The 25,233-nt window shown below is 46.1% G+C and overlaps 2 protein-coding genes across 3 annotated transcripts; one reads left to right on the forward strand and one right to left on the reverse strand.

Moving 5' to 3' along the window:
* The first annotated feature begins 3,418 nt into the window (after window positions 1-3,418).
* Window positions 3,419-14,310, forward strand: DRC2 (dynein regulatory complex subunit 2). Its single transcript, XM_082741141.1, has 8 exons — window positions 3,419-3,773; window positions 4,351-4,518; window positions 10,468-10,637; window positions 11,173-11,311; window positions 12,411-12,608; window positions 12,809-13,027; window positions 13,650-13,802; window positions 13,909-14,310. Exons 1-8 carry the CDS (start codon window positions 3,642-3,644, stop codon window positions 14,224-14,226), a joined length of 1,497 nt encoding a protein of 498 aa, XP_082597267.1. The 5' UTR covers window positions 3,419-3,641; the 3' UTR covers window positions 14,227-14,310.
* Window positions 14,311-14,682: 372 nt separating this feature from the next.
* FKBP11 (FKBP prolyl isomerase 11) lies at window positions 14,683-18,342 on the reverse strand. Of its 2 annotated transcripts, none has more exons than XM_082741142.1 (6): window positions 18,004-18,342; window positions 17,759-17,824; window positions 17,290-17,377; window positions 16,976-17,009; window positions 16,544-16,614; window positions 14,683-14,919 (listed from the first exon to the last, which is right to left on the reverse strand). In XM_082741142.1, exons 1-6 carry the CDS (start codon window positions 18,130-18,132, stop codon window positions 14,702-14,704), a joined length of 606 nt encoding a protein of 201 aa, XP_082597268.1. In that variant the 5' UTR covers window positions 18,133-18,342; the 3' UTR covers window positions 14,683-14,701. The 2 variants fall into 2 exon arrangements, with proteins under 2 accessions (XP_082597268.1, XP_082597269.1); XM_082741143.1 differs by having other exon boundaries at window positions 17,290-17,581; window positions 18,004-18,270.
* Window positions 18,343-25,233: the final 6,891 nt, after the last annotated feature.

Genomic DNA, 25,233 nt, shown 5'->3' on the forward strand with positions numbered 1-25,233 from the left:
CCAACACTGGGCCCCTGACATCAGATCATTCCCTGGGCTGAACAGGTTGATTACACCAGCCCTCTTCCACTGTGGAGGGGGGATAGGTGTTGACTCCGGCTGCAGATTTGCCTTCCCTGCCTATAATGCATCTTGCCATCGTCGTGGTAATCCCCACAGCACTGCTTCTGATTACGGAATTCACTTCAGAACAAGTGAAGCATTGCAACAGGCCGGTGCTCATGGAAATTCACTGGTCTTAGGTTCCCTACCATCCTGAAGCAGCTGGTTTGAGAGAACAGTGGACTGGCCTTTTGAAGACTCAGTTATAGTACCACTTAGGTGGCATACCTTGCAGAGCAGGAGCAAGGTTCTCCGGAGGGCTGAAAGTGTTCCGAATCAGAGTCCAACATGTGAGGCTATTTTTTCTGACAGCCAGGATTCACAGGTCCAGGAATCAAGGGGGCAGAAACAGGAGTGGCACCAAGAACTATGATCCCTAATGAACCACTAACACAAATTTTTGCCCCTGTCCTGTGCTGGCTTAGAGGTCTTAGCTCCAATGGAGGAATCCTTCCATCAGGTGACACAATAACGATTCCGTTGAACTAGAAGTTAAGACTGTCTGTCACCCAGCCACTTAGCGCTCCTCATGCGACGGAGTCAACAGGGAAAGAAGGGAGTCACTTTGCTGGCTGGGATTGGTCCTGACTACCAAGGGGGAAATTGCATGACTGCTCCACAACGGAGGTAAGGAAAAGCATGTCTGGGATACAGGCGATCCCTCAGGGTGTCTCCTAGCATTACTATGCCCCATGTTTGGGTCAATGGGCAGGACTACTAATGGCCCAGTTTCTTTAGGAATGAGAGTTTGACCAACAGAGATGTTTGCTGAAGGCAAAGAGAATACAGAATGGGTAGTGGAAGAAGGTAGTTATAAATTGTCAGCTACAACCACATGACCATTACAGAAATGTAATTTTTTTATTTATTTTTTATTTTTTTATTGCGGAAATTACATTAATGTAATTTCTGTAATTACAGAACTATAATTGTCATAAGGGTTCCTCCTTGTTTTGCTATGAATATGTATATGTGTGTGTGTATAAAAATATCTTTGTTTTCTTTTGTCTCTTATTTCCTTATCACCATCCTTAGTATCCTATGACTTTATATCATAGTATTTAAGTATTATATCTTGCTATGGTCTTTATTTGGAGTTTAAATATAGTTTAAGAAGATGTGAACTGAGAAGAGGTAGACCTGTGATGGTTAATTTTCTGTGTCAACTTGACTAAGCCACAAGGTGTCCAGACATTTTGGTCAAATATTATTCTGGGTATGTCTGTGAAGGTATTTTTGGATGACATTAACATCTGAATCAGTAGACTGAGTAAAGATTGCCTTCTATACTGTGGGTGAGCCTCAACCAATTAACTGAAGGCCTGAATAGGAAAAAAAATGCTGAGCAAGAGGGAATTCTTCCTGTTTTGACTGTTGAGCTAGAATACGGTCTTTTAAGGCCTTTGAACTCAGACGAAAACATCAGATGTGTGTGTATCTACACACACATGGGTTCTGTTTCTTTGGAGAACCCTAATACATCATTATATCTCACATTTAAAACAACTTTATTGGAGGTGCGAGGATGGGGTAACTGGGTGATAGACATTAAGGAAGGCACACGATATAATGAGCACTGAATATTATATAAGACTGATGAATCACTGACCTCTACCTCTGAAACCAATAATACATTATATGTTAATTAACTGAATTTAAATTTAAAAATAATAAATAAAATAAAATAAAATGATGTTTTGTTCATTAAGGACTTTTTGCATTAATTTAGATATTCAAAATATTGCATTAAAATTGTATTTGTCAGGTACCTGGGTGTCTCAGTCCAGTAAGCATCTGCCTTTGGCTCAGGTCATGACCTCAGAGTCCTGGAACTGAGCTCCTCATCCGGCTCCCTGCTCAGTGGGGAACCTGCTTCTCCCTCTCCCTCTGCCTGCCACTCCCCCTGCTTGTGCCCTCTCTCCCTCAATCTCTCTCTGTCAAATAGGTAAATAAAATCTTTAAAAAAATAAAATAAAATTGTATTTGTCTTTAAAAAAAAAGACTTTATTGAGGTACATGTTGCCTATCATATAATTTGCCCCTTTCAAATATCAATTCAATTCTTTTTTTAAACCAAATTCATCAAGTTGGCCAACATAAATCTATTTTATTTTCATTTATTTTTAAATTTTTCTTAGAGAAAGAGTGTGTGTGTGGGAAAGGGGAAGGGCAGAGGGAGAGGGAGAGAGAGAATCTTAAGCAGACTCCATGCCCAGCATGGAGTCTGACAAAAAGCTTGATCTTATGACCCCAAGACCATAACCTGAGCCAAACTCAAGAGTTTGACACTTAACTGAGCTACCCAGACACCCCCATAATTCAATTTTAGGACATTTTCCTCAACCCAATATAATCTCTCATGCACATGTTATATTAATCTCCCCTCTCCCTCTTCCAAGAAATTGGTAGTCTACTTTTTAGCTTTGCCTTTTCTGGATATTTCATATAAATGGAAACTTATAATATGTGGTCTCTTGTACGTGGCTCCTTTCACTGAGTGTGTTTTTGTAGTTCATCCATGTGGTGGTATGCACCCGTAATTTGTTCCTTTTTATTGCGGAATAGTATTCAATTGTATGAAAAGAGCATATTTTGTCTACCCATTCACACATTGGTGGACATTTGGATTTTTTCCAATTGGGCTATTATGAGGCATGCCGCTAAAAACAGTTCTGTGAAACTCTTTGTTTTGGATACGTTTCCACTTCTTTTTTTTTTTTTTAATATATTTTTTTAAAAGATTTATTTATTTATTTATTTATTTATTTATTTGACAGAGAGAGATCACAAGTAGGCAGAGAGGCAGGCAGAGAGAGAGAGAGAGAGGGAAGCAGGCTCCCTGCTGAGCAGAGAGCCTGATGCGGGACTCGATCCCAGGACCCTGAGATCATGACCTGAGCCGAAGGCAGCGGCTTAACCCACTGAGCCACCCAGGTGCCCCCACGTTTCCACTTCTTTTAGACAGATATGTAATGGCGAAATTGCTGGACCACACAGTAAATTTCTGTTTAACATTTTAAGAAACTGCCAAACTGTTTTCCAAAGTGCCTACACCATTTTACATTCCCACAGCGAAGTGTGAAGGTTCCCATTTCTCCAGATTCTCTTCAAAATCTGTTATTACCTGTATGCTAAAATATGGACACTCTATGAAAAATAGCGCCCCCCAAAAAGTTTTAAAATGTTTAGTGAGGAGGCTACCTTTATCCAGGTGAAACGACCATCTCTCAAAAACTGACTGCAGTCCTCCAGCCAGCAGAGGGCGCCCCAAGCCAAGGTCTCTCCTCCTAGCCTTTCACAGCGCCATCTTAGCGAGATCCTCGTTGCTAGGAGACGTAGACGCGTCTTTGGGCTCCAGACCCCAGCCTCACCGCTGTCCCAAGTTCTTTCTCTTGTGTGAGGACCGAGATCTAAAGTCCCACTACCATCCAGGGGCAGTTCCGCAAGGCCCTCTTTGGGGGCGTTTTCCTCCTCCTTCTTCTAAAGGGGACCAAAGCGGACTAGGATCCTCGACTAGCTCCATTCCCTTCGCCCCCGCTATGGCTAAGAAAGGGAAAAAGGCCAAGTTGCCCTTGTCCGATGAGGAGCAGCTGCTTCTGTTTCAGCAGAAGTTGCTGGCAGAGGAGGAGATGGCCAAGAAGAAAGAAAGGCTCCTGAGCCAGTTCTTGAAGGTGATGGCTTTCTGCATTACTCTCTGCCCAACCCCACCCACTCCCTGCATGGCCCTGTCGCCTTGACCCTCTCGTTGAGGCAGCCTATGTTCATTCTGGCTTCCCCTGCTCCGGAAATCTTGAAACCCAAATATACTCAGATTTCTGGCAACACTGTTTGGGGAGGAGGCAGTTCTTTGTGAAGCACGGAGTGGGGCAAGAGGTTGACAATCACAGCTGAGCCCCAGACTGGGACAAGAGGTGTTATCAGTGCCTGAGCTGTCTGAAATTCTGATATATTCCCTAGAGATTACAAACAACATCCGGCTCTGATGTCTTCACCTGAAAGAAATTCACACTTGCCCTCCCTAAAGTGCCATCAGGCTGTTCCTGTCTTACTTCAGACCCTCCCAAAAACAAGAACAGGAACTCCCTGAGTGTTAGTCATCAGGAACTTTGGTCTTTTATGAAAAAAAAAAAAAAAAAAAAAAAAAAAGACAAAGGGTAAGGTGTCAGGGACAATCTGTGACCTTGTTTGTTTTACTGTAACACGGCTTCATGCCCTGACCTTCTGGGGCATATTTATTCCTTCACACAGGACAAGTTGGCCAAGGAGGAGCACAATAGTGCTCTGAACCTTAACAAGATTAACACACAGTGGAGAACCGTCCTTAGGGAAGTCAAGACCAGAGAGCTTCATAAGGACATTGAGATCCTCAGCCAGACATTTGAACGAGTGGTGGACTGCAAGGACAGTGTCATCAAGGTAGGCGCTCTTCCCAAGGAAACACTTAAACCTGGCTGCCTTGATCTCTTAATAGAATGGGCCTACTGAATTAATTTATTAATCAATTTTGGGGGGAAGAGGGGGAGAGGAATGGGGGAGGGGCAGAGGGACAGAGAGAGAATCTCAAGCAGGCTCTATGCCCAGAGTGGAGCCTGACATGGGGCTCAGAGGTCTTACAACCCTAAGATCATGACCTGAGCTGAAATCAAGAGTTGGACGCTTAACCGACAGAGTCACCCAGGCACCCCTAATTTTTTAATCAATCTTAAAGCCCTTATAAGATGCAGACTGTAGGGGCGCCTGGGTGGCTCAGTGGGTTAGGCCTCTGCCTTCGGCTTGGGTCATGATCTCAGGGTCCTGGGATCGAGTCCCGAGTCGGGCTCTCTGCTCGGCGGGGAGCCTGCTTCCTCCTCTCTCTCTGCCTTCCTCTCTGCCTACTTGTGATCTCTCTCTGTCGAATAAATAAATAAAATCTTTAAAAAAAAAAAAAAAGGATGCAGATTGTAATGAAGCCAGCATTAGTAATGCCAGTTTTCACTGAAATGAAAAGTGGACTCCTGGGCTGTCCTCCCTCTCCCCTGCTTCAGCGTAGCCATCTTCCTTGGTCATCTACCACCTGAAACCAGCGCTATACAATATTAAGAGTTGTAAGGCACAGTGACTTGAACTTAGTCTCGCACCTTCACTTCGATATGAGAAGACTTGGTTCCAGAGAAGGGAATTGGCTTGCCCAATGTCACACAGCCAGTCAGGAAGAGAGCTGGAACGAGAGCATAAGTTTTTTGATTCCTCCTACTCTGGTGCTTTATTTAACCAAACTCTGTTGGGCCTCTTTGATTCAAGTTCACTGGCCCTGGGTGAATCTGAAATACCATGGGTAAGGGCTCTCTAAGTATCTCAATCACAGCCATATGCTCTTGGGAGACCTTCTTTCACTTATTTTTAACCTCTGTTTACCACTCCTCCTTAGTCTTTTCAATCTTAAAACAACAACAGAAATCCCACAGTAACAGCAAAATATACCTAATCAGCCTGGCATGGCCCTATTGAAAAGACACATCTCTCCTTCACACCCTAACCCCTGAGGGAAAAAAATTTCAGTAGACCTGGGCAAGCTTTCAAGTGATACATATTAAGAATCCCCAGATTTGCAAAAACCACTATATATTAGAATTCCTTACCCCACTGGTTGTACCTTATGGCTTTTTAAGTGACTTCTTCAGCCCCTTATTGGCAGTTATCAAATACTTGAGGAGAAGAGAACCAGCAGGGTTCGTTTAAGGACGCTGAGCCGTGGCCAGTCTCACCCTCCAGCTAGTTAGCTTCCAGCTTTGTAACTAATGCTGCTGGTCCCCACTTAGGAAAGTCACACACTGCTAATTAAGCGCCTTCAGGGTCATTCCTGAGGAACCGAACCTACCCATGTTAAATGTGCAAATGTTAGCGGTCTTGCTGACTCTTGCTATCTCCACTTCTTCACTTCCTCTGGACCCTGAATCCCACAACTGCTTTCCCCTCTTCCCTAGGAACTTGCTCTGGTAAAGACTACCAGGCCTGAATCACAGATACTTTCCATCATTTAGTCTTCATCTAACCTGAGTCCTCTGTGGCATGGATACTTTATTTTATTTTATTATTATTTTTTAATGTATTAGAGAGAAAGAGAGAGAGACCCCGAGCGGGGGGCAGGGAGGGCCAGAGCAGGCAGAGGGAGAGGGCCAGACGGACTCCCCTATGAGCAAGGAGCCCTACATGGGACTCCATCCCAGGACCCTGAGATCACCACCTGAGCCGAAGTCAGAGGCTCAACCAACAAAGCCACCCAGGTGCCCCTGTGGCACTTTCTTATTCATGCCCTCCTTGAAACTCCCCTTTGGTTTCCATGACATCATTCTTTCCTGGCTTTTCTCCTGCCTCGGGAATATATATCGAATCCTTTTTGTGAGTTTATCTTCCTTTCTCCCAATGCCTGAACTTAATTTTGCACGTTTCTGAGTCTGGCCATCTCGCCCTTTAACACATGTCTAGGGCCTAGACAGTCGTGCTCATTACCCTGACTTAACTTTTTTAGATTTCATTTATTTATTTCTTTTAGAGAGAACACGAGTTGGGGAGAGGGGGAGAATCTCCAGCTGACTCCTCACTGAGCGCGGAGCCTGACGCAGGGCTCGATCTCACAGCCCTAGCTGAAACAAAGAGTCAGCTACATAACCAACTGAGCCACCCAGGTGCCCCTCATTACCCTGACCTTTAATACCACTTTTATATCAGTGACTTCCAGGTTCTGCAACACCAGCCGGGATTTCTTTCGCGAGTTCCACATCATTCTATTCAAGATTCCTAGATATCCGTTCCGCGCTGTTGCATTGTCCTCACAACCAAGCTCAGGAGCTTCCTCTTCCCTGGCCAGGCCCAAACCAATTTTTCCACAATCTGGTCTTCCTTACACTCAATTCAGGTGGCCAGTGCCATTCATTCACCAAACCACTCAACATAGAAATCTGGGAATCATCCTAGGCTTTGCTTCCATCCCTGACTTCTGTTCCAAGTTTTGTATAAATCCTCTGCTTAAGTATTTTTCAAAGCTATACTCTGCTCTCCTTCCCCACTGTCCTGCTGCAGGGGAGACCTGGGCATCTTCTCTTATATGGACTGTTCCAACAGTCTCCTATCTTCCAGCCTTCATGCCCAGCCACCTGAGATGACACAACTGTCGACACAACTACCAGGATCATCTTTTTGGAACAAAAATCTGATTCTGTTATTCCACTGCCTAAATTTTAGTGGCTTCCCACTTCCACAGGAAAAAGTCCAAACTCCAGGGAAAGGACATCAAAGCCCTTCATGATCTGGCCTCTCCTTGTACCTTTCACACACCCCACATTGTTTCTTACCTGTGATTTTGCACATGCTGTTCCCTCTATCTGGAAGTCTCTCTTCCCCATCTCATCAGTCTTCCTGGCAAACTCTTACTCCTTCAGGAGTGCTACAAATGACATCTGTCCTGTGAAGCCTTCCATGGTGCTCTTAGTCAGATGCAGGCATTCAGTCTTTTATATCCCATTGTCACTGGTCAATCATCAACCTCATAGCAATTTCAGGTTATACAGTAAATTTCTGTTTATGTAACTCCTTTCCTACTGCAAGACTGCAAGCTCCTTTGGAGGGCAAATGAGCAATGTCTTTTCATCCCCAAATCCTTGGCACCCAGCACAGTGCCAGTAAGGACACGTTTAGTAAACATTGGCTAAGTGAATGAAGAGGCTTCCATTATCAGCATCTATCTCAAAAGATCCTATTTCATACCAAACATATAAGGTAAAAGCTAGCTCTGTACAGAGGTTGTGGTGGTTTACAGTGAGTGTCTCAATGTGTCTGATCGTGTAGGCATTCACTAAATCCTTTTTTGTTTATTTCATTTACTTTTTTAAAGAGATTTTATATTTAAGTTACCTCCACACCCAACATGGGGCTTGAACTCACAACCCCAAGATCAAGAGTTGCATGCTCCACTGACAGAGCCAGCCAGGCACCCATTTCTTTCATGTTAATTTTGTTTTACTTCTTTGAATAGGTAATATACTCACATTATTCAAAATTGAAAAGATAAAGTTATACAGAGAAAAGTGCCCTCCCACTAGTGCCTGTCAGCCATGCAGGGCCTCTCTCAATCATTGTAGTTTCATGAGTAAACCTTTTTTTACACAAATGGTAGAACTACATACTGTTCTGCCCCTTGTCTTTTTCAAACAATTTATCCTAGGGACTATTCCACATTAGCCCATAAAGATCTTCTCTTTTTCTTTTAATAACTGCATCATATTCTATATTGTAGTTTAACAAATACTTTGTATTCTGTATTTCCTAAATTTTGGTAATTAAATCTAGAAGGTTGGAGGTGTTGTATTCTTCCATATTCTTCCATCAACCAAGGACATATGTCTGGTTATCTCTCTTTCTTTTTAAAGATTTATTCATTTGAGAGCAAGCAAGCATGGGTGAGTAGGGGAAAAGGCAGAGGAAGAGAATCTTCAGGCAAACTCCTTGCTGAACGTGGAGCCCAGGGGTGTGTGTGGGGGGGGCTCAGTGGCACTACCCCGAGATCGTGACCTGACCCAAAATCAAGAGTGAGACGCTCAACTGACTGAGTCACCCAGGCACCCTGCCTGGTTATCTCTTTTTGTGATGTTAGTAGCTGTTGATTATCCATTAATTCATTGGGGGTTGCAAAATGCTGATTTTTTAAAATTAACATGTAATGTATTATTAGCCCCAGGGTCTGTGAATCGTCAGGTTTACACACTTCTCAGCACTCACAATAGCATATACCCTTCCCAATGTGCATAACCCAACCACCCTCTCCCTACCCCCATTCCCTCCACAACCCTCAGTTTGTTTTGTGAGATTAAGAGTCTCTTAGTTTGTCTCCCTCCTGATCCCATCTTGTTTAAAATACTGATTTTCTAATAGTATCATTCATTTTTCATTTATTAGCTTGAATACTGCTATAAAGAGATACCTTCTGTCATTGAGCATTCAGTTACCAGGAGGTATAGTTTATACAATAAAGGCAGCATAAATACTTGATTATTTCTTTGCCCTTTATACACCATTAAGAAAAAAAAAAAAGAGTTGTCTGGTATTCTCAATGGTAACTGATTTTTTTAAGTATCCTTACGAATTCATAAACATAACTGATATTATTCAGTCCATTGTAGTTTTTACCCTTATCAATGCTCACGTTGCCCCCTTTCTGCCAGTGAAGTGTTCCAGTTATCCAATCCCGCATAACATGGCATCCCTAAATTAGTGACTTAAAACAACAATTTATTTTATTATTTCTCATGATTCATTGATCTAGTTCACCCACTTGGTGCTTGCTTGCTGTCTCTCCTACAATGTTCAGTCAGATGTCAGCTGGGGCTACAGTCACCTAAAGGCTTGACTGGACTGGATGTCTAAGGCAGCCAGCGGTTGATTCTGTCAGCTGGCAGGGAGTTCAGGGGGGCTGTTGACTAGAACGCCTTCACATGGCTCCTCCCCGAGCACTGCCCTGCTCACACTGTGATAGCTGGATTCCTGGAGGGAGTGTCCCAAGAACAAGCATTCCAAGGGGCAGGAAGCAGAAGCTGCCAGGTCCCATAAGGGCTATGCCTGCAGCTGGAACAGTGTCACTTCCACCATATTCTCATGGTCCAAGAGTCCCAGCATCTCCCCACATTCAAGGGGACAGAAGGAGAGAATACCTCTTGATGGAGGAATGGCAAGGTCATGTTGCAGAAGACTGCAGGATAGCAAATATTGTCATGCTCATCTTTGGAAGATACAATCTGCTCCAGTGAGACACTTTTCTTGGTTTCTGAGTTCTTCTGACATGACGCCATTGGTCTTTCATAGCTGCTCTGCTATCTTGTATGAGATACCTTAGGTTCTACTCGCTTATGTTCTGCCTGACCTTGGAGCAGCCATTTCTCCAAGAATCCTCAATCCCTTTTATTATTTTTTTAAAGATTTTATTTATTTGACAGATATCACAGGTAGGCAGAGAGGCAGAGAGAGAGGGGAAGCAGGCTCCCCGCTGAGCAGAGAGCCCAATGGGGGGCTCTATCCCAGGACCCTGAGATCATGACCTGAGCCAAAGGCAGAGGCTTAACACACTAAGCCACGCAGGCGTCCTCATCAATCCCTTTTAGTGGTAGCCTCATTGTTAGAAATATCTTTTGTCCCTAGGATACTGCCTGGCTCCATGGGGTCCCGTGATGTCACCTACACTTTCCAATCACGAGTAGGAGAACCAGCCCTCCTAGAGCCAGAGAGCTGGCATTAGGAACTCGGGGGAAATGCCATTCACGCCATCCAGCTGAATACACTTTTATGTTCCCGTACTGATGCCATTCAGCCAAAATAGGAACTCTGTTTCTTACCCAGTCTTTAGCCAAGGACCTGTCGGAAGCAGAGGAGCAGTACGCCCATGCCCTGCGCAGCCACCTGCACAGCATCGACCAGCTCTTAGCCCTGCAGAGAAGCCGGCTCCGTCTTTTAGAGGAAAGCTACAACATGGAGCTGGAAGCCCTAACCAAGGAGTTTGAGACCGAAAGGTATGGAGGCCTATGAGGAAATCGGGGATTGAGTCCAGGAGGGGATCCAGAACCTGTGTCAAGGAGCTACCTCTACGGAGGCGGCCAGCAACCTGGAGCATCCCACCTTGCTTATGACATGACCCCCACAGAGAACATCCAGAGTTCCTTCTGAACTAACGCAGGTTTAAGCTCATAGCCGTAGCTTCCCTATGCCCATGCCAGGTTTCTCCCTCTAATACCCTCACCACCTACTTTCAGCTATCAAACTCCAACCCATCTGGCAGGGGACAGGGAGGGGAGGGAGACCTCTCACTGAAACCTTTTGTACTTCTTTGCTTTTCATATCAAATGAATGTATTCCCTGTTCAAAGATGAAAATAATCTTATTTACTCTTTCTGACCCTAATATGAATAGAGCCTACCCTCCCTCTGTGATCCTTCAAGTACCTAGGAGTTTGTACCACTCATACAGTTCTACATACTGCGCTGAATGGTCGTTATTGGTCCATAAGCTTTATCCCTCAGAGCAGGGACAGTGTCTTATCTCCTGCAGGAAGACAATTATTGACCAGCATGAAAAAGAGATTCACTACCTACAAGATGTCTTCATGGCCATGGAGCAGAACTATATAGATTCTGAGTATGAAAGTAAGCTGGAGTTCCAGAGCATGTGGGATGATCTCAAAAACAAGGTATGGAGGGAGAGTACCTGGGCAAGAGCTGGGAGAGAAGGGAGAGAAAAATGCTCAAGGCCACCGGAGGGCCTACAGACACTTAACCAACTCAACCAAGAATATGCCTGTACCCCTACTGCATTTTGTAATTTTGTAGAAATTAGCTGGGAATACTATTCCAAAATGTCAAGGAAATGCACTTTAGAGCTAAAAGGCACCAAGGAGATCATCTGGATTCACCTGTGATTTGCAGATGAACAAACTAAGGCCCAAAGAAAATGATCTGCCAAAGTCATGCTGCTGCACTGTGGTAGAACCAGGAAAATCCAGGTCTGCCCTTGTCCCAAAGTGCTTTCCACCATCCTAGAGGCTACACATTTAGGTATCCTGCAGACCTGGGTTTGGGCATGGGTTTTGTTTTGTTTTGCTCCACAGTGTTTTTTAAGTTTTTAAAATAAGCTTCCTACATTTAAAAACTGGGAAATTTCAGTGGTGGCGCCTGGCTGGCTCAGTTTGTAGAGCATAAGACTCTTGATCTCAGGGTCATAAGTTCAAGCCCCATGTTGGGCATGGAGCCTACTTAATTAAAAAAAAAAAAAAATTGGGGTCCCTGGGTGGCTCAGTTGGTTGGGCGACTGCCTTCGGCTCAGGTCATGATCCTGGAATCCTGGGATCGAGTCCTGCATTGGGCTCCCAGCTCCACGGGGAGTCTGCTTCTCCCTCTAACCTCTCCCTCTCATGTGCTATCTCTCTCTCTCTCAAATAAAAAAATAAAATCTTAAAAAAAAATTTTTTTAAACAAAACTAAAAAACCCAAAATTTTAGCTTCTCTTGAAAAAAAAAAAAATCTGGTAATACTGGGTCCCAATTCCAAATGGGGACACTGGTGTGGAGCTGAGCAGATATGCTCTGCACCACCCCCAAAGCCCATGAAACATTTCTTCTCTGGTTCACCACAGGCCTCCTCCTCTAGCTTATAGCTCTTATTTACATCATCTGCCTGGTCTTTGTAGGCACTCTCATTGGCGACCTCTGCACTGTACTAGGTTATAAACCGTTCAAGAGGGGGAGGGTGCTGGAGGCAAGGCAGCCAAGCACTGGCTATTTTGGTGCCTAGAATCTAGAAGAGAAGCATTTTCTAAGACTGCAACTGGAGAACATAGTAGAAGACCTGTGGAGAAGGTTCCAGGAGGCACTCAAGAATTACACTGATGCCACAGAAGACCAAAAGATTGCCTTTGAGACTCTGAAGGTGAAAGATGAGAAGAGCTCCAAAGAGATTGAAGCACAGATGAAAAAAATACAGAGACTACAGGTGAGTGCAGCCAGCTGGAAATACTCACTGCTTTCAGTGCTCCATTATCCCCTGGTCGTCTTCTCCCAATTTCCACTGGACCCTGTCACTGGTTGGGGAAAAACGAGATCCTTGGGTTTCAGTCCCTAGGTTGTCCTTTTACCTGTCTCAATGAAGGCCTTTAGCTCATCAAGGGTTTCCTCCTACCTCTATCCCTCCAGGACTCCATAATTATTTTAAAAAGCAAGATCATGATGCACAACCGTGAGAGTGAAGAACAGAACCAGTACCTCCGTAAGGACAAGGAGCTGGTCCTTGCCCAGCTGCGAAAACTTAAAGCCCAAAGGACTCAGGCCCGGGAACTATCACAGGAAAACTTAGTCAAACTCACCTTGGAAAGTAATGCCACCCTCAAGGCCCTGAGAAAGATTGTCAATAAGGTAACAGGGGAGAGGACAGTCCCCCCCCTCCAAAAAAAAAAAAACCAAGGAGGGACACCTGGGTGGCTCAGTTGGTTAAGCAGCTGCCTTCAGCTCAGGTCATGATCCCAGCGTCCTGGGATCGAGTCCCACATCTGGCTCCTTGCTCCGCAGGGAGCCTGCTTCTCCCTCTGACTCTGCCTGCCACTCTGTCTGCCTGTGCTTGATCTCCCTCTCTCTCTCTCTGTCAAATAAATAAATAAAATCTTAAAAAAAAAAAAATTATTTAAAAAAAAAAAAAACAAAAAACCAAGGAACTTGGCTCCTTGCAAAGTGAAAGGGGTTTGAGAGAGGTAGAGGGCTTTCTCTAGCTTCCTGCCTGCATGGATATCTGGACTACCTTTTGTCTTCCACGTTCCCTCCCCTCTTATGTTTTAAATTAAATGAATAATGAATTTGCTCAGACTGTCAAGTACTTGGAATAGTGCTTGGCACGTAGTAAGCACTCTGTGTTAGATGCAGTCATTACTCTAGTCTCACATTTGGGTGAATAGCTTCCCTGGGTTTAAGCAGGGGAACCACCTCCCCTATTTCCCCTCCCCACCCCGTTTCCTAATAAAAGGTCTCTTCCTGCTTCTGACAGGGTGAAAAGATCCTGAAACTTGCTGAAATATGTAGGAAGTTTGAAACCGAGGAAGAAAAAGTGCTGCCTTTTTATTCAACAGTTTTGACTCCCGCGGAGCAGAAGGAGATAGAAGAAATTTACCCAGAGGAGCTTACTGAGGAGCTCACAAAGGTAAAAGGTCCTAGGGTCCTTGGGCCACCACCGGATGCTGGCGATCACGGGCCATGGGGACTGCATTTGGGAATGGGCCTCAACACGCACCTTTCTCCACCCCCAGGTGATAGTGAACTACACAGGGATGGAGAATTTCTGGAAAAGGTACAACAAAGTGAAACTGGAGCAACTGAGCCTCCAGCACAGACATGCCCAGTTATCAGAAATTAATAGGAAGTTGCGGGAGATGCTGAAGCAGTACTTGGATGGCATCTCAGTGAGTGACGAAGTGCTAAGCCAGCTCAACCCACTCTTCATTGTCAACCATCGCAGTAACTTACCCCAGCCTTTGTCCACACCTACCACCCAGCCAGGTGAGAAACCACCTCCAGCCACTTACAACATCATTGAAGCAGCCCACGTGATCTCCCACATCCTGTGATAGAAGGAGAAGATTGCTTTTCAAACCCCAAACAATTTTTTGAGAGAACTGAAGACTTTGCTATTAAAAATTTCCAAGAGGGTTTATGAGCTCCTTCTTCTATGTTCGCTATATTGGAGAGCGCAGTCTATTTGGAAGATACTAGGAATACAGTGGCCCCAGAGAGTGAAGATTATCAGGAGGCTCACTGTTCAAGAAGCACTGCTTCTTCGAGTTCTGGGCACTAAGAGGGCCAGAACCCATATCTTTGGGATGTAGAGATCCTACGGGAACATTCAAGTGCAGGTCCTTGGCAGTAAGTTAGGACAAGAGGAGGCAGGGGAAGAGGAGATCCAGAGCCCCCAACCATCCCAATGTCAGGCAGGATCCAACTCAGAATGCCTTTTCCCCCAGCCCTTTCCCTCATTCCCACTTACAGAAGTAGCCTCAGAAAGTATCAGGTGAAGAATCCAGAGAAATTTTTAAAAATTATTTATTATTTCTTTTTGCTCTTGTTTCGTTTCTCTTCCTTGAGCTTCTTTTTGGAGACTTTAGGTCTGTTGGCCTTTTTGTATAGGTGATACCCAATGAGGCCCAGGAGGGCTGGCACCATGGCCATGCCTACCAGAGGCAGAATGCCCTTCACCAGCTTTTGCCAGTAGTTGGCTCGGATCAGTGCAATCAGCTCCACATCAAACTGCAGCACTGCATCCGCTGAAGGCAGAGAGGAGGCAAGGGTTAGAATCTCTGCATTTTATCCAGGGCTCCGAGTCTAAATGAAAGCAGGGAGGGCAGGCCACACAAAAGCAACAACTACGAAGGTGGCAAGATTTAAACATGGTGAGTTCCTCTAGACAAAAGCAGAGAAGGGTTATGTGCAGACTCTACTGATCGTTATGTTTACCCCAAATCTATAAATGTGGCTTGTGTTCAGTGACAAGTCTAAGACAGGACAGGAAAACTCTGTGGATCTAAGACATACAGGCTGTTCTCCATTGGTAAGTCCGAGAACCCCTCTACCGAGAACTCCCATTTCCAAATAGCCACATTGACAGAATCTTTGCAGGGCTGAAATGAACTGGTTTTAACCTAGACGTTTTAAAATGTCACCAACCAATGAGTCCATGCAATGTGACTGTAAGAAAACACAGATGTTTCATCACAGAGGAAGGAGGTGGCTTAAGAAGTAAGGAGCAGGTGAATGAACAGGAGTGAGTCGGGAGAAAAGCAAATACTAGAAAGGGGGAGGTCATAGAGCTTTGGGTGAAAGCTTTCTTTAGTCCCATGACCCTCTTTGCGCTTCTTCCTCTAAGTTGGAACTAGGATAAGAACTTTTATCCTAATACTCTGAAGTACAAAACATTTTAGCTAATAGAACATCTGTTATAACCCAAAGCAAGAGATCTGCATCTTGGGAAATCTGTCCCGGGACCTGTTGACAGCTTTTAAAGTTATAGGGTGGGCTTGGCTTTTTTATTTCTTTTTAAATTTTTTTTTAAGATTTTATTTATTTATTTGACAGAGAGATAGAGAACACAAGTAAGCAGAGTGGCAGGCAGAGGGAGAGAGACAAGCAGGCCCTTTACTGAGCTGGAAGCCCGATGCGGGCCTCGATCCCAGGACCATGGAATCATGACCCAAGCCAAAGGCAGACGCTTAACCAATTAAACCACCCAGACCCCTGGGTTTGGCTTTTAAAAGTTGTTTTTTGTTTTGCCTTTTTTTTTTTTTTTAAGATTTTATTTATTTATTTGACAGAGATCACAAATAGGCAGAGAGGCAGGCAGAGAGAGAAGGAAGCAGGCTCTCCGCTGAGTAGAGAGCCCGATGTGGGGCTCAATCCCAGGACTCGGGGATCATTTCCTGAGCCAAAGGCAGAGGCTTCAACCCACTGAGCCACCCAGGTGCCCCTGTTTTGCTTTTTTTTTTAATTACTTGACTGTGATGATTTTTACTGCCTCTTCCCTCGTGGAGGCTGAAAGGAGGGGTGGAGATGTGGTGAGAAGCCATGCCAACAGCACAAATGACACGGGTTGGAGTCGTGGAGAAAAGGCATGAAAGAGAGCTAGCAGAGGCAACAGACCCAAGTGGCTCAAGTCAGTATTTCTTCCCTAACAAGGTGCTATCTGCCAGAGGGAAGCCAGGGAGCCTTAACGGGTTCTATGTGTCTAGTCCCTATTGGTGATCTGAAGAGGAAAAAAGCAGCAGCCCCACAGAAGGAGGCCCCAGCCACCCCTGACCTTTTCAGCAAACTGGATTTAGACTATCTCAAGCCCCAGACAAAGCTCTGAGGGACTGGGTACTTTGACTGCCTGACAGAGAGGACTAGTCAGATTACCTGGGATAGATGGTGGAAATCCCCGTTTTCCATAGGCCAAGTGAGAGGGAATGATTGCCCTTCTCTTCTCTCTGAGGGAAGGAATATGAATCACAGCTGGGGTGGGACCAGGTGGGCTAGGAGCTTCAGTCCATCCTCAGCCCCACCAGCAACACACTCTGGATATTCACCCCAAATGATGAACTCTCCCAGCTGAGCACCAAACCGGTTGACCAGGAAAGGTCTCTGTCCCCCCACATGCCTCAGCTCCTCCAACAGAACCCACAGCCATAGAGGCACTGTGGATGCCCTTCAGGTTCCCAATGACCTGGACCTGCCCAGTGCAAAGCTTTTATCACACATTCTTCTGCCTCTCTGAGGAGCAAGGACAGCAAAGTAAGCCTCCACCCATGCAAAGGGGGTGCCCAAGCCCACCCCTGCTCTGATACTCACCCCACACACATGTCTAGAAGGCTCTGCTCCAGACCTTGAGGAAGAAGACACAACTGAAAGGAAGCTACCTACATCCCCCAAAGCCCAGGAGAGGAGAATCAAACGCTCCCTATGACCTTCAACTAAGCTCCCCCACTTCTCAAATCCCTGGTCATCCGTGGAGTGTGGGGCAAAGGGAGTGTCAGAAGCCGGGTTTGAACCTCAGGAGGTGACTGGTAGAGTCCTGGTGGCATTTTCAACGTATTTTAGGGATTGAGGAGGCTAAGAAGGGCTTAGGTCAGGAAGAAACAGAATGGGAGGCGCAGGTCACATACCTGGGATCACCTGCTTTTGGCCAAGTTCTATAACCAGAGGATCTCTGGTCAGGGAAGTGTCAATAATGCGTCCATCTACCAAGCTGCCCTGTGGGGAGAGAGCAGCAGGAGCACACACCTCGCAGGGCACCACACACACCTGGGCCCCGGGGCAGCAGCGGCAACCCCCTCGCAGCTGCAGCCCAGCATTCCCCTCAGAGCAGAAAGCAACAGGAAGCCCCAAGGGGCTGGCGCTTCTCGGAGATCTCCCCACCCTTCGCTTCTCTGAGCCGGAGTGGAACTGGCGGAAAAGCTGGGAAGGGAAATGGGCAGGCAGGAGGCGCGCCCCTCCCCCCGCCACGTGCTCGACGACCCCGGAGCTCCAGCTTCACTCCCGAACCGCTTGCCACGTGTCCCAGCCAGCGCTGACGTGTTCCAGCAGGGCGCCGCCCCCTCCCGGGCCCCGCCCCGGCCCCCCCAGATCCCTCACCGTGTAGTGTATGTGCAGCGTGTCTCCAAAAGCAGCGGGCTCCGCGCACGGCTCGGGGGGCTCCACCTACGAGCGGACTACAGGAGTCACGCAGGCTCCTCCAGAGATTCCGTTCCGGCCCCGACACCCAGCACTCCCCAGATCAGTTCCCGCACTCGCTGTCCTCCCGGCTCCCAGGTTCGTTCCGATCCCCTCGTTCCCCACCAAGGCCCGGCCGCCGCAGCCCCGGGACACCCTCTCCTCACCAGGGTCTCCACTTGGAGGGTCCGGACGGGACTTTCGGTTTCAAACCCAGCCTCAGCCCGGCACATCACCCCACTGAGCAGCAGCAGCAGCAGCAGACGGAGCGGGAGAAGTGAGGGGCGCAGGGTCATGACTGGACGCGGGGCAAGGCACGGGGCACCAGGACAGGCTGCTCCGGTGACGGCGCCTAGGACAGCGATTCCCTCGGAGCCCAGGCCGGAGTGGACGGGACGGGGCGGGTCGCAACGCGCCAGCTCCTCCTCCAGCAGCCCTTCCTCCACCTTGTCCCCACCTCCTGGAGGGAGGAGGCCGCCGGGAGCCCTTCCCTACCCTCAGAGATCGGGAGGTCGCGTTTTAGGATCCACCCGTTGGCCGTTCTGTCCCATAGCGAGGGGCTGGGTCACTTAATGGCACCCACTTACGATGACCTATTGTGTGCCAGTCACTTTTCTGTAATCCTCAAAGCCACCCTGAAAGGTAGGCATAATTGTTTCCATTTTACAGATGAGTTCAGGTTAAGAAACCTGCCCAAGGTCTTCTAGCTAGGTGGCGCCAGAGACAAGATTCAAACTCAGGACGGCCTGAGTCCCGCGTGTTGGGTCTTTGGTTTTTCCTCTTAAGATACAGGTGTCTTCACACCTGTCCTGGCAGTGTCTGTTTGGCCCAACCCACCCCAGCGGTTGTTAAAGAGGGCACCCCAGTCCCTCTTCCAGCCATTCACCTTGAATTCTGGAGGTCACAGGAGGCAGGGAGCTGTCTTGTCTGCCTGTTCTTTGGAAAGACAATTTCAAAGAGCCAGGAGCTATTTTCCTGCAAGGATGGGGAGAATCCCTGATCTTTTCCTCACACCGACCTATTCCTCCTCCTTTATCAGCAAGCTTGTAAAACCTTTTTATGTTTATTTTGCCCAACCTAGGGCTTGACCTCACTCCAATATCAAGTCTCAGGCTCTATAGACTGAGCCAGCCAGGTACCCCCAAGGACTTCAATTTCTTAAAGGGGTTTTAAAAGTGTTTTGGGCAACACAACCAGTCCCCTTTTGTATGATTTAAACCCTCACTGCCCACTCAGGCCATGGCACCTGAATTCTGCTCCCTCCAAAAGTCATCATTAAGCGCAGTCACCAAATTCTTGTGTCATTTCTTGGTCCCTGTCCTCTTCAGCATCTCTCTCGTATTTGATGCCCTCCCAAGCTCTAGATACAACTAACTGCCTGCTGGGTGTTTGACCAGTACATCAAATCAACACACCCAATACTGTACTCTCATTCCTTTTTCTCCATCCATCCCATCTGTAACAATCTAGAATTCCCTCCCAATTTTCTGTTTCTGTTAGTGGCTCTGCTGTTAGCATTTTCCTAAATTCTCCTCTCATTCACACATCAACCAGTCTCCTTTGATTTGTCCTTCCATCACCTCTCCAAGCTTTTCTTCCATTCCCAAGGCAACTACCCTAATTAAGCCATTACCTCTTTGGAATTGTTGAAGAAGTCCCCTCAGGAGGAGGGGATTTCTAGGGATGATGGAATGCTCTATATCTTGATAGGGAGGTGGCTAACATGGGTGTATGCATTTGTTAAAACTTAAACTATATGAGAAGATCTGTGCATTGCACTGCACAAATTATACTTCAAATTATACTTCCAATTAAAAAATAATAATAAGGGCGCCTGGGTGGCTCAGTGGGTTGGGCCGCTGCCTTCGGCTCAGGTCATGATCTCAGGGTCCTGGGATCGAGTCCCGCATCGGGCTCTCTGCTCAGCAGGGAGCCTGCTTCCTCCTCTCTCTCTCTCTGCCTGCCTCTCTGCCTGCTTGTCATCTCTCTCTGTCAAATAAATAAATAAAATCTTAAAAAATAATAATAATAATAAACACAAAACTACATTTTCAAGTCTTCCTCAAAGCTGGATAAGGCCATGTGACTAAGTTCTGGCCAGTAAGACATAAGCAGAAGTGTTGGAAATATTGTCCTGGACTTCCAGCAAGGCCCCTTAAAGAAAATTAATTCAGCTAAGAAGTGTGTCATTGTGTGCTCCTCCTCCTCCTCTCCTCCAGCTCCTTCCCTTCCTTTGTTCCGCTGCCTGGCATCTAGATGAGATGAATTACACTCTAGCAGTCACATCAGACCATGAGGTGACCATGAGGATGAAGCTATGTGCAAGGACGGTGAAGCAAAAAGAAGTCTGAGCCCTGGGTGGCTCAGTGGGTTAAGCATCTGCCTTTGGCTCAAGCCATGATCCCAGGGTCTTGGGACTGAGCCCTGCCCGGGGCTCTCTGCTCAGCAGGGAGTCTGCTTCTCCCTCTCCCTCCCTCAAATAAATTAATTTTTAAAAGATCTTATTTAGGGCGCCTGGGTGGCTCAGTGGGTTAAGCCACTGCCTTCGGCTCAGGTCATGATCTCGGGGTCCTGGGATCGAGTCCCGCATCGGGCCCTCTGCTCAGCAGGGAGCCTGCTTCCCTCTCTCTCTCTCTGGCTGCCTCTCCATCTACTTGTGATTTCTCTCTGTCAAATTAATAAATAAAAAATCTTAAAAAAAAAAAAAAAAAGATCTTATTTATCTGTCGGAGAGAGAGCCACAAGCAGGAGTGGCAAGCAGAGGGAGAAGCAGGCTCCCCACTGAGCAGAAGCCTGATGCGGGACTTGATCCCAGGACCCTGGGATCATGACCTGAGCCAAAGGCAGACACTTAACCAACTGAGCCACTCAGGCATACCTAAAGTCCTTAAAAAAAAAAAAAAAAAAAAGTCATCATCTAAGCTTTGATAACCATAGAGTCACCATTCCAGTCCTGGACTGCCTACCACTTTTTTTCTTTTAAGATTATTTATTTATTTGCGAGAGTGCACACAAGCAGGGGGAGCAGCAGAGGGACAAGCGGACTCCCCACTGAGCAGGGAGCCCAACCCAGGGCTCAATCCCAGGACACTGAGATCAGGACCTAAGCAGAAGACAGATGCTCAACCCACTGAGCTAGCCAGGGGCCTCCACCAGACACTTTTTAACTGAGGTAGAAATGAATTGCTACCTGGTTTTAAAAAGAGAGAGAGAGAGAGCACTCTAAGCCCCCCAATCCCTAGCATCTCCCTACTTTAGCCCATTCTGTACACTGCTGCTATCTGCTCAGCTCCAGTTATGGAGCCTATGGCCCCACATTGCCCAGCAAATAAAATTCAGACTCCATGACATGCCAGTTGAAAACTTTTATCATCTGGTCCTAATCTGACTTTCCAAACTTGGCTTTTATTCCATTAAATTGAAGGCCTTTTAATGACAGCAACCTCATCTTTCTCATTTCTATATTCTCATTGCCTAGTATAGTGTTTGCTACATAGACAGATTGATAAACATTTATGAATTGACCCAAATTCTCTTCCTGTTCACAGACTATACTCTGACATCAGATGAACCTGCATCATATATTTCCATCTCTGTGCCCTGGCTCATGCTGTTCCTTCACCTGTCATGCTTCCTCCAAACCAAGCTCAAATATTACTTCCTCTGTAAAGTCCTGATTCCCTTATTAAGAAGTCACTTATTTCTGAACACTCAGCACACTCTGGGGGACATTATTACATTTTCCTTTGTGTTGCAATTATGTATGCCCCACTTCTCCCTATCTCCAAAGAGCCAGCTCACTGATGGCAAAGACAAGGTTATGATCATGCCTGGAGACCCCTAGGTACTAGCTGTACAATACCCCCCCATAACAGATTCTAGACAAATGTCTTTTATATTGAATAAGTATTATGCTATGCAATACTTCCAACAGAATTAAAAATATCTAACTATACTGGAGTGCCTGGGTGGCGTAGTTGGTTAAGCAACTCTTGGTTTCAGCTCAGGTCATGATCTCATTGTTGAGATCAAGCCCTGAGTTAAGCTCTGTGCTCAGCATGGAATCTGCTTGAGATTCTCTCCTTCTCTAAAAATAAATCTGTAAAAAATACATATATAACTATACTAACTTGGAAAACCTCCAAGACAAATGTATGTGTGTGTGTGTGTGTGTGTGTGTATCCTTATGTTAAAAAAAAAAAAAAAAAAGTCAAGAATAGGGACAAGACTAGAGCCTGGATGGCTGAGTTGGTTAAATTCAGGGTCCTGAAATCAAGGCCCACACTGGTTTCTTTGCTCAGCGGGCTCTCCTCCCTCTGCCTGCTGCTCCCCCTGCTTGTGAACTCTGATAAATAAAATATTTTAAAAAATAAATTCTTTATAATAATAATAGATATGAAAGGAGTACACTTATATTTTAATCCCTCCCCAAGTGTGTGGAGGTATATATATTTACAAAAGAAACTACCAAAAGGAGGCACACTAAGCAGCCATGGGTGGTTACTTTGGGAATGGGAGTGAGAAAAGTAGAGGGGGAACAGGTTTCACATGTTGCTCTGTATACTTATGTATTGTTTGGATGTTCCACAATGAAAATTACTTTGGTTACAAAAATATATTTTAAAATTAAATAGTAAATGAATGAACACAATATATAATAATACAAGGGGATGTATGGGAGGTGTTGAATGAGTTGTGCTAATGAAACTAAAGGAGCGGGGAAGAGTCCTTGTGATTAAAGAGGTCATGGCAGCTTTGCAGATCTTAAAGAAAAGTGGTATTCTTTAAAAAGTGAGAAAAAGGGGCACCTGGGTAGCTCAGTGTTATGATCCCAGGGTCCTGGGATCGAGCCCCACATGAGGTTCTCTGCTCAGTGGGGAGCCTGCTTCCCCTCCTCTCTGCCTGCCTCTCTGCCTACTTGTAATCTCTGTCAAATAAATAAAATCTTTTTTTAAAAAAGTGAGAAAAGGGGGGCATCTGGTTGGTAGAGGCCCAATGGGTTGGGCCTCTACCTTCGGCTCAGGTCATGATTTCAGGGTCCTGGGATCAAGCCCCCTTGGGCTCTCTGCTCGGTGGGGAGTCTGCTTCCCACTCTCTCTCTGCCTGCCTCTCTGCTTTATTGTGATGTCTGTCAAATAATTAAAATCTTAAAAATAAATAAATAGAAAAAGAAAAAGGGATAAAGGCAGCAGGTTGGATATTTGGGAAAAATGAGTGGACAATTTTGGTTGAAGTAATGGATTCAGGCAGAGGAGCAGAGAGAGAGAGTTTGAGAAGGAAGCAAGAGCTAGTTGTGGAGAGCTTGAATGTCAGATGAAGGCAGCGGGAATCCACTGAAGGTTTCCGAGCAAAGCCGTGACCATGCGCACTGGTGTGCGGGGTGACTGGAATGGTGTCATGAAGATGGAAGGCTACTGCCCAGTCCAGATCTGACACTTTGTCAGGAATGGGAAGGGGAAGTGGAGGTGGAGTTGGGGCAGGGGGTAGATAGTGGGAATCAGGCAAAACTAAGACAACACTATCACCCACAGAGGGCTGCGCAAGCCCCCCTGAGCCCAGAAGGGAACAGGAAGGAAGGAGCTTTCTCCTTGGATCAAGTTAAGAGGAACCTGAAGGCCAGAGAAAGGCAAAATGGTTCCGGGAAAGGCAGGGGAGTTGGCACAACCCTGACTGGAGGCACAACTTTGAAATCAGAGGGCCACTCCTGGAAAGGCCTCCACCTTCAAAGGTGTCTCTATCAGCAAGAAGACGAAACTCTACCACAGCCCCCTGGACTCACAGGGTACCCGCCAGGATCCAGTTTGGTCAAGGACAATGATGTTTATTTATTCATCAAGGCGGAATGCTTATTATGTGCCAGACCATAAGCAGGGCACTGACTGACTGCTTTCTAAATGTTTTTAATATGTTTACTTTTAACAGACTGTTAATAAACAAAAAGCCTGTGAGTCAGCATACGTAAATCTGGATCCAAAATCTAATGCCACTTTTTCAAGGGCAGGTATGTCTTGGATGACAAAATGTTTTCTTTTTAGGTATGGTTATGCCCTCATTCAGCCCACTCTCTTCTGCAGCTTACAGCCAAAGTGACACACACAAGCAGACACTCACCTTCAAGCCATGATTGTGAATAGTCCTGTCCCAAGTTCCTCACTTCTAGACCTTCAGGCACTGCATTGCTCCCTTTCCTAAGGTTTGGATTTCCTCAGACTTAACCTTCTCTTCCCTTTGCTCAGGAACTTGGGGTCATTCTTACCCAATCCCAGCAACCACAGCCAGGAAACCCAATTAGATTGAAAACCTTTAGAGGAAGGCAGGCCTCTGGATCCTATCACTCCCCAGTTACCAGCACAGTACTTACTCTATCCCTCCAGTTACCAGGTTAGAAAGTAGAGAGCTGGACTCTGGCCTTCCTATCTCCACACCCTTCAGAACTTCAGAACTGGAAAAGAAGTGTTCCTAGTACTATGACTGCCTGCCCAAAGACACCACGCTGTGCACCAAGCAGCAGCAAAGGGGTATCCCCCCCCCCCCAACAGTTATTCCCCAACTCTCACTGACCCACGTGCTGCACTATGGATATCCCAAAGGATTTCAGAGCATCCCAGAAATGGATTGCCAGGTCTCTCCACCAGGACAGTGGTTAGACTTCCTTCTTAACACAGGTCTGGAACCGTAAAAGGTATTAAGTAAGTACCTGTCAATTTTCTGCTCTGACCAATCTAGGCACTTGAACTAGAAGTGATGCAGTGAACCCCCAGAGCCTTCAGACCTTATACCTCAAGTCTGAGAAACTCCTGCATACCACACTCATTTTCCCTGTCACTGTCCCCAAACTCTGAAATGAAAGCGACAGTCTGTCCTCCACCCCAGCCAGACCAATCCAAGGCTTTCCACTGGCTCTCTCTAGGCTCATGTTGGAAACTCCCTTGCCCAGAATATTCTGAAGTAGATCCTGGGCCCAAGTCTTCTGTCAAGCCATAACTGAAGAGCTATTCAAGTTCTGGGCAGATATGGTTGTTATTTGTCCTAAGAGCTGGATGCTGAACACTTATCTTCCAGGTTAAGTCTCTTCCTCATCCCACCATGTGCCCCTAAAAGAAGCTGAAAAGTTTAAGCAACAGCCACAAGGGACTGTGCTCTGACATCAGATGATGTCAACTCATTCCTGGCACCTTAAATGGAGCACTGAGGGGCAAAATGGACTAGGTCATCCTCTTCAGGAGTCAAAAAGACACCCACTGACCTGCCATCCAGCTAAAGTCCTCTCCATTATCACTATCTTATGATGGGCTATAGTACTAGAAAGAATATGCTTATTAATGTACAAATAAAGCACTTGGTAAAGGTGTTCTTATCAGTAACTGTGGTCACCAAGCAGGACTTTTGAGGAGCAC

Source organism: Mustela nivalis (assembly GCF_964662115.1).
Source record: "Mustela nivalis genome assembly, chromosome: 7".
Lineage (NCBI taxonomy): Eukaryota > Metazoa > Chordata > Mammalia > Carnivora > Mustelidae > Mustela > Mustela nivalis.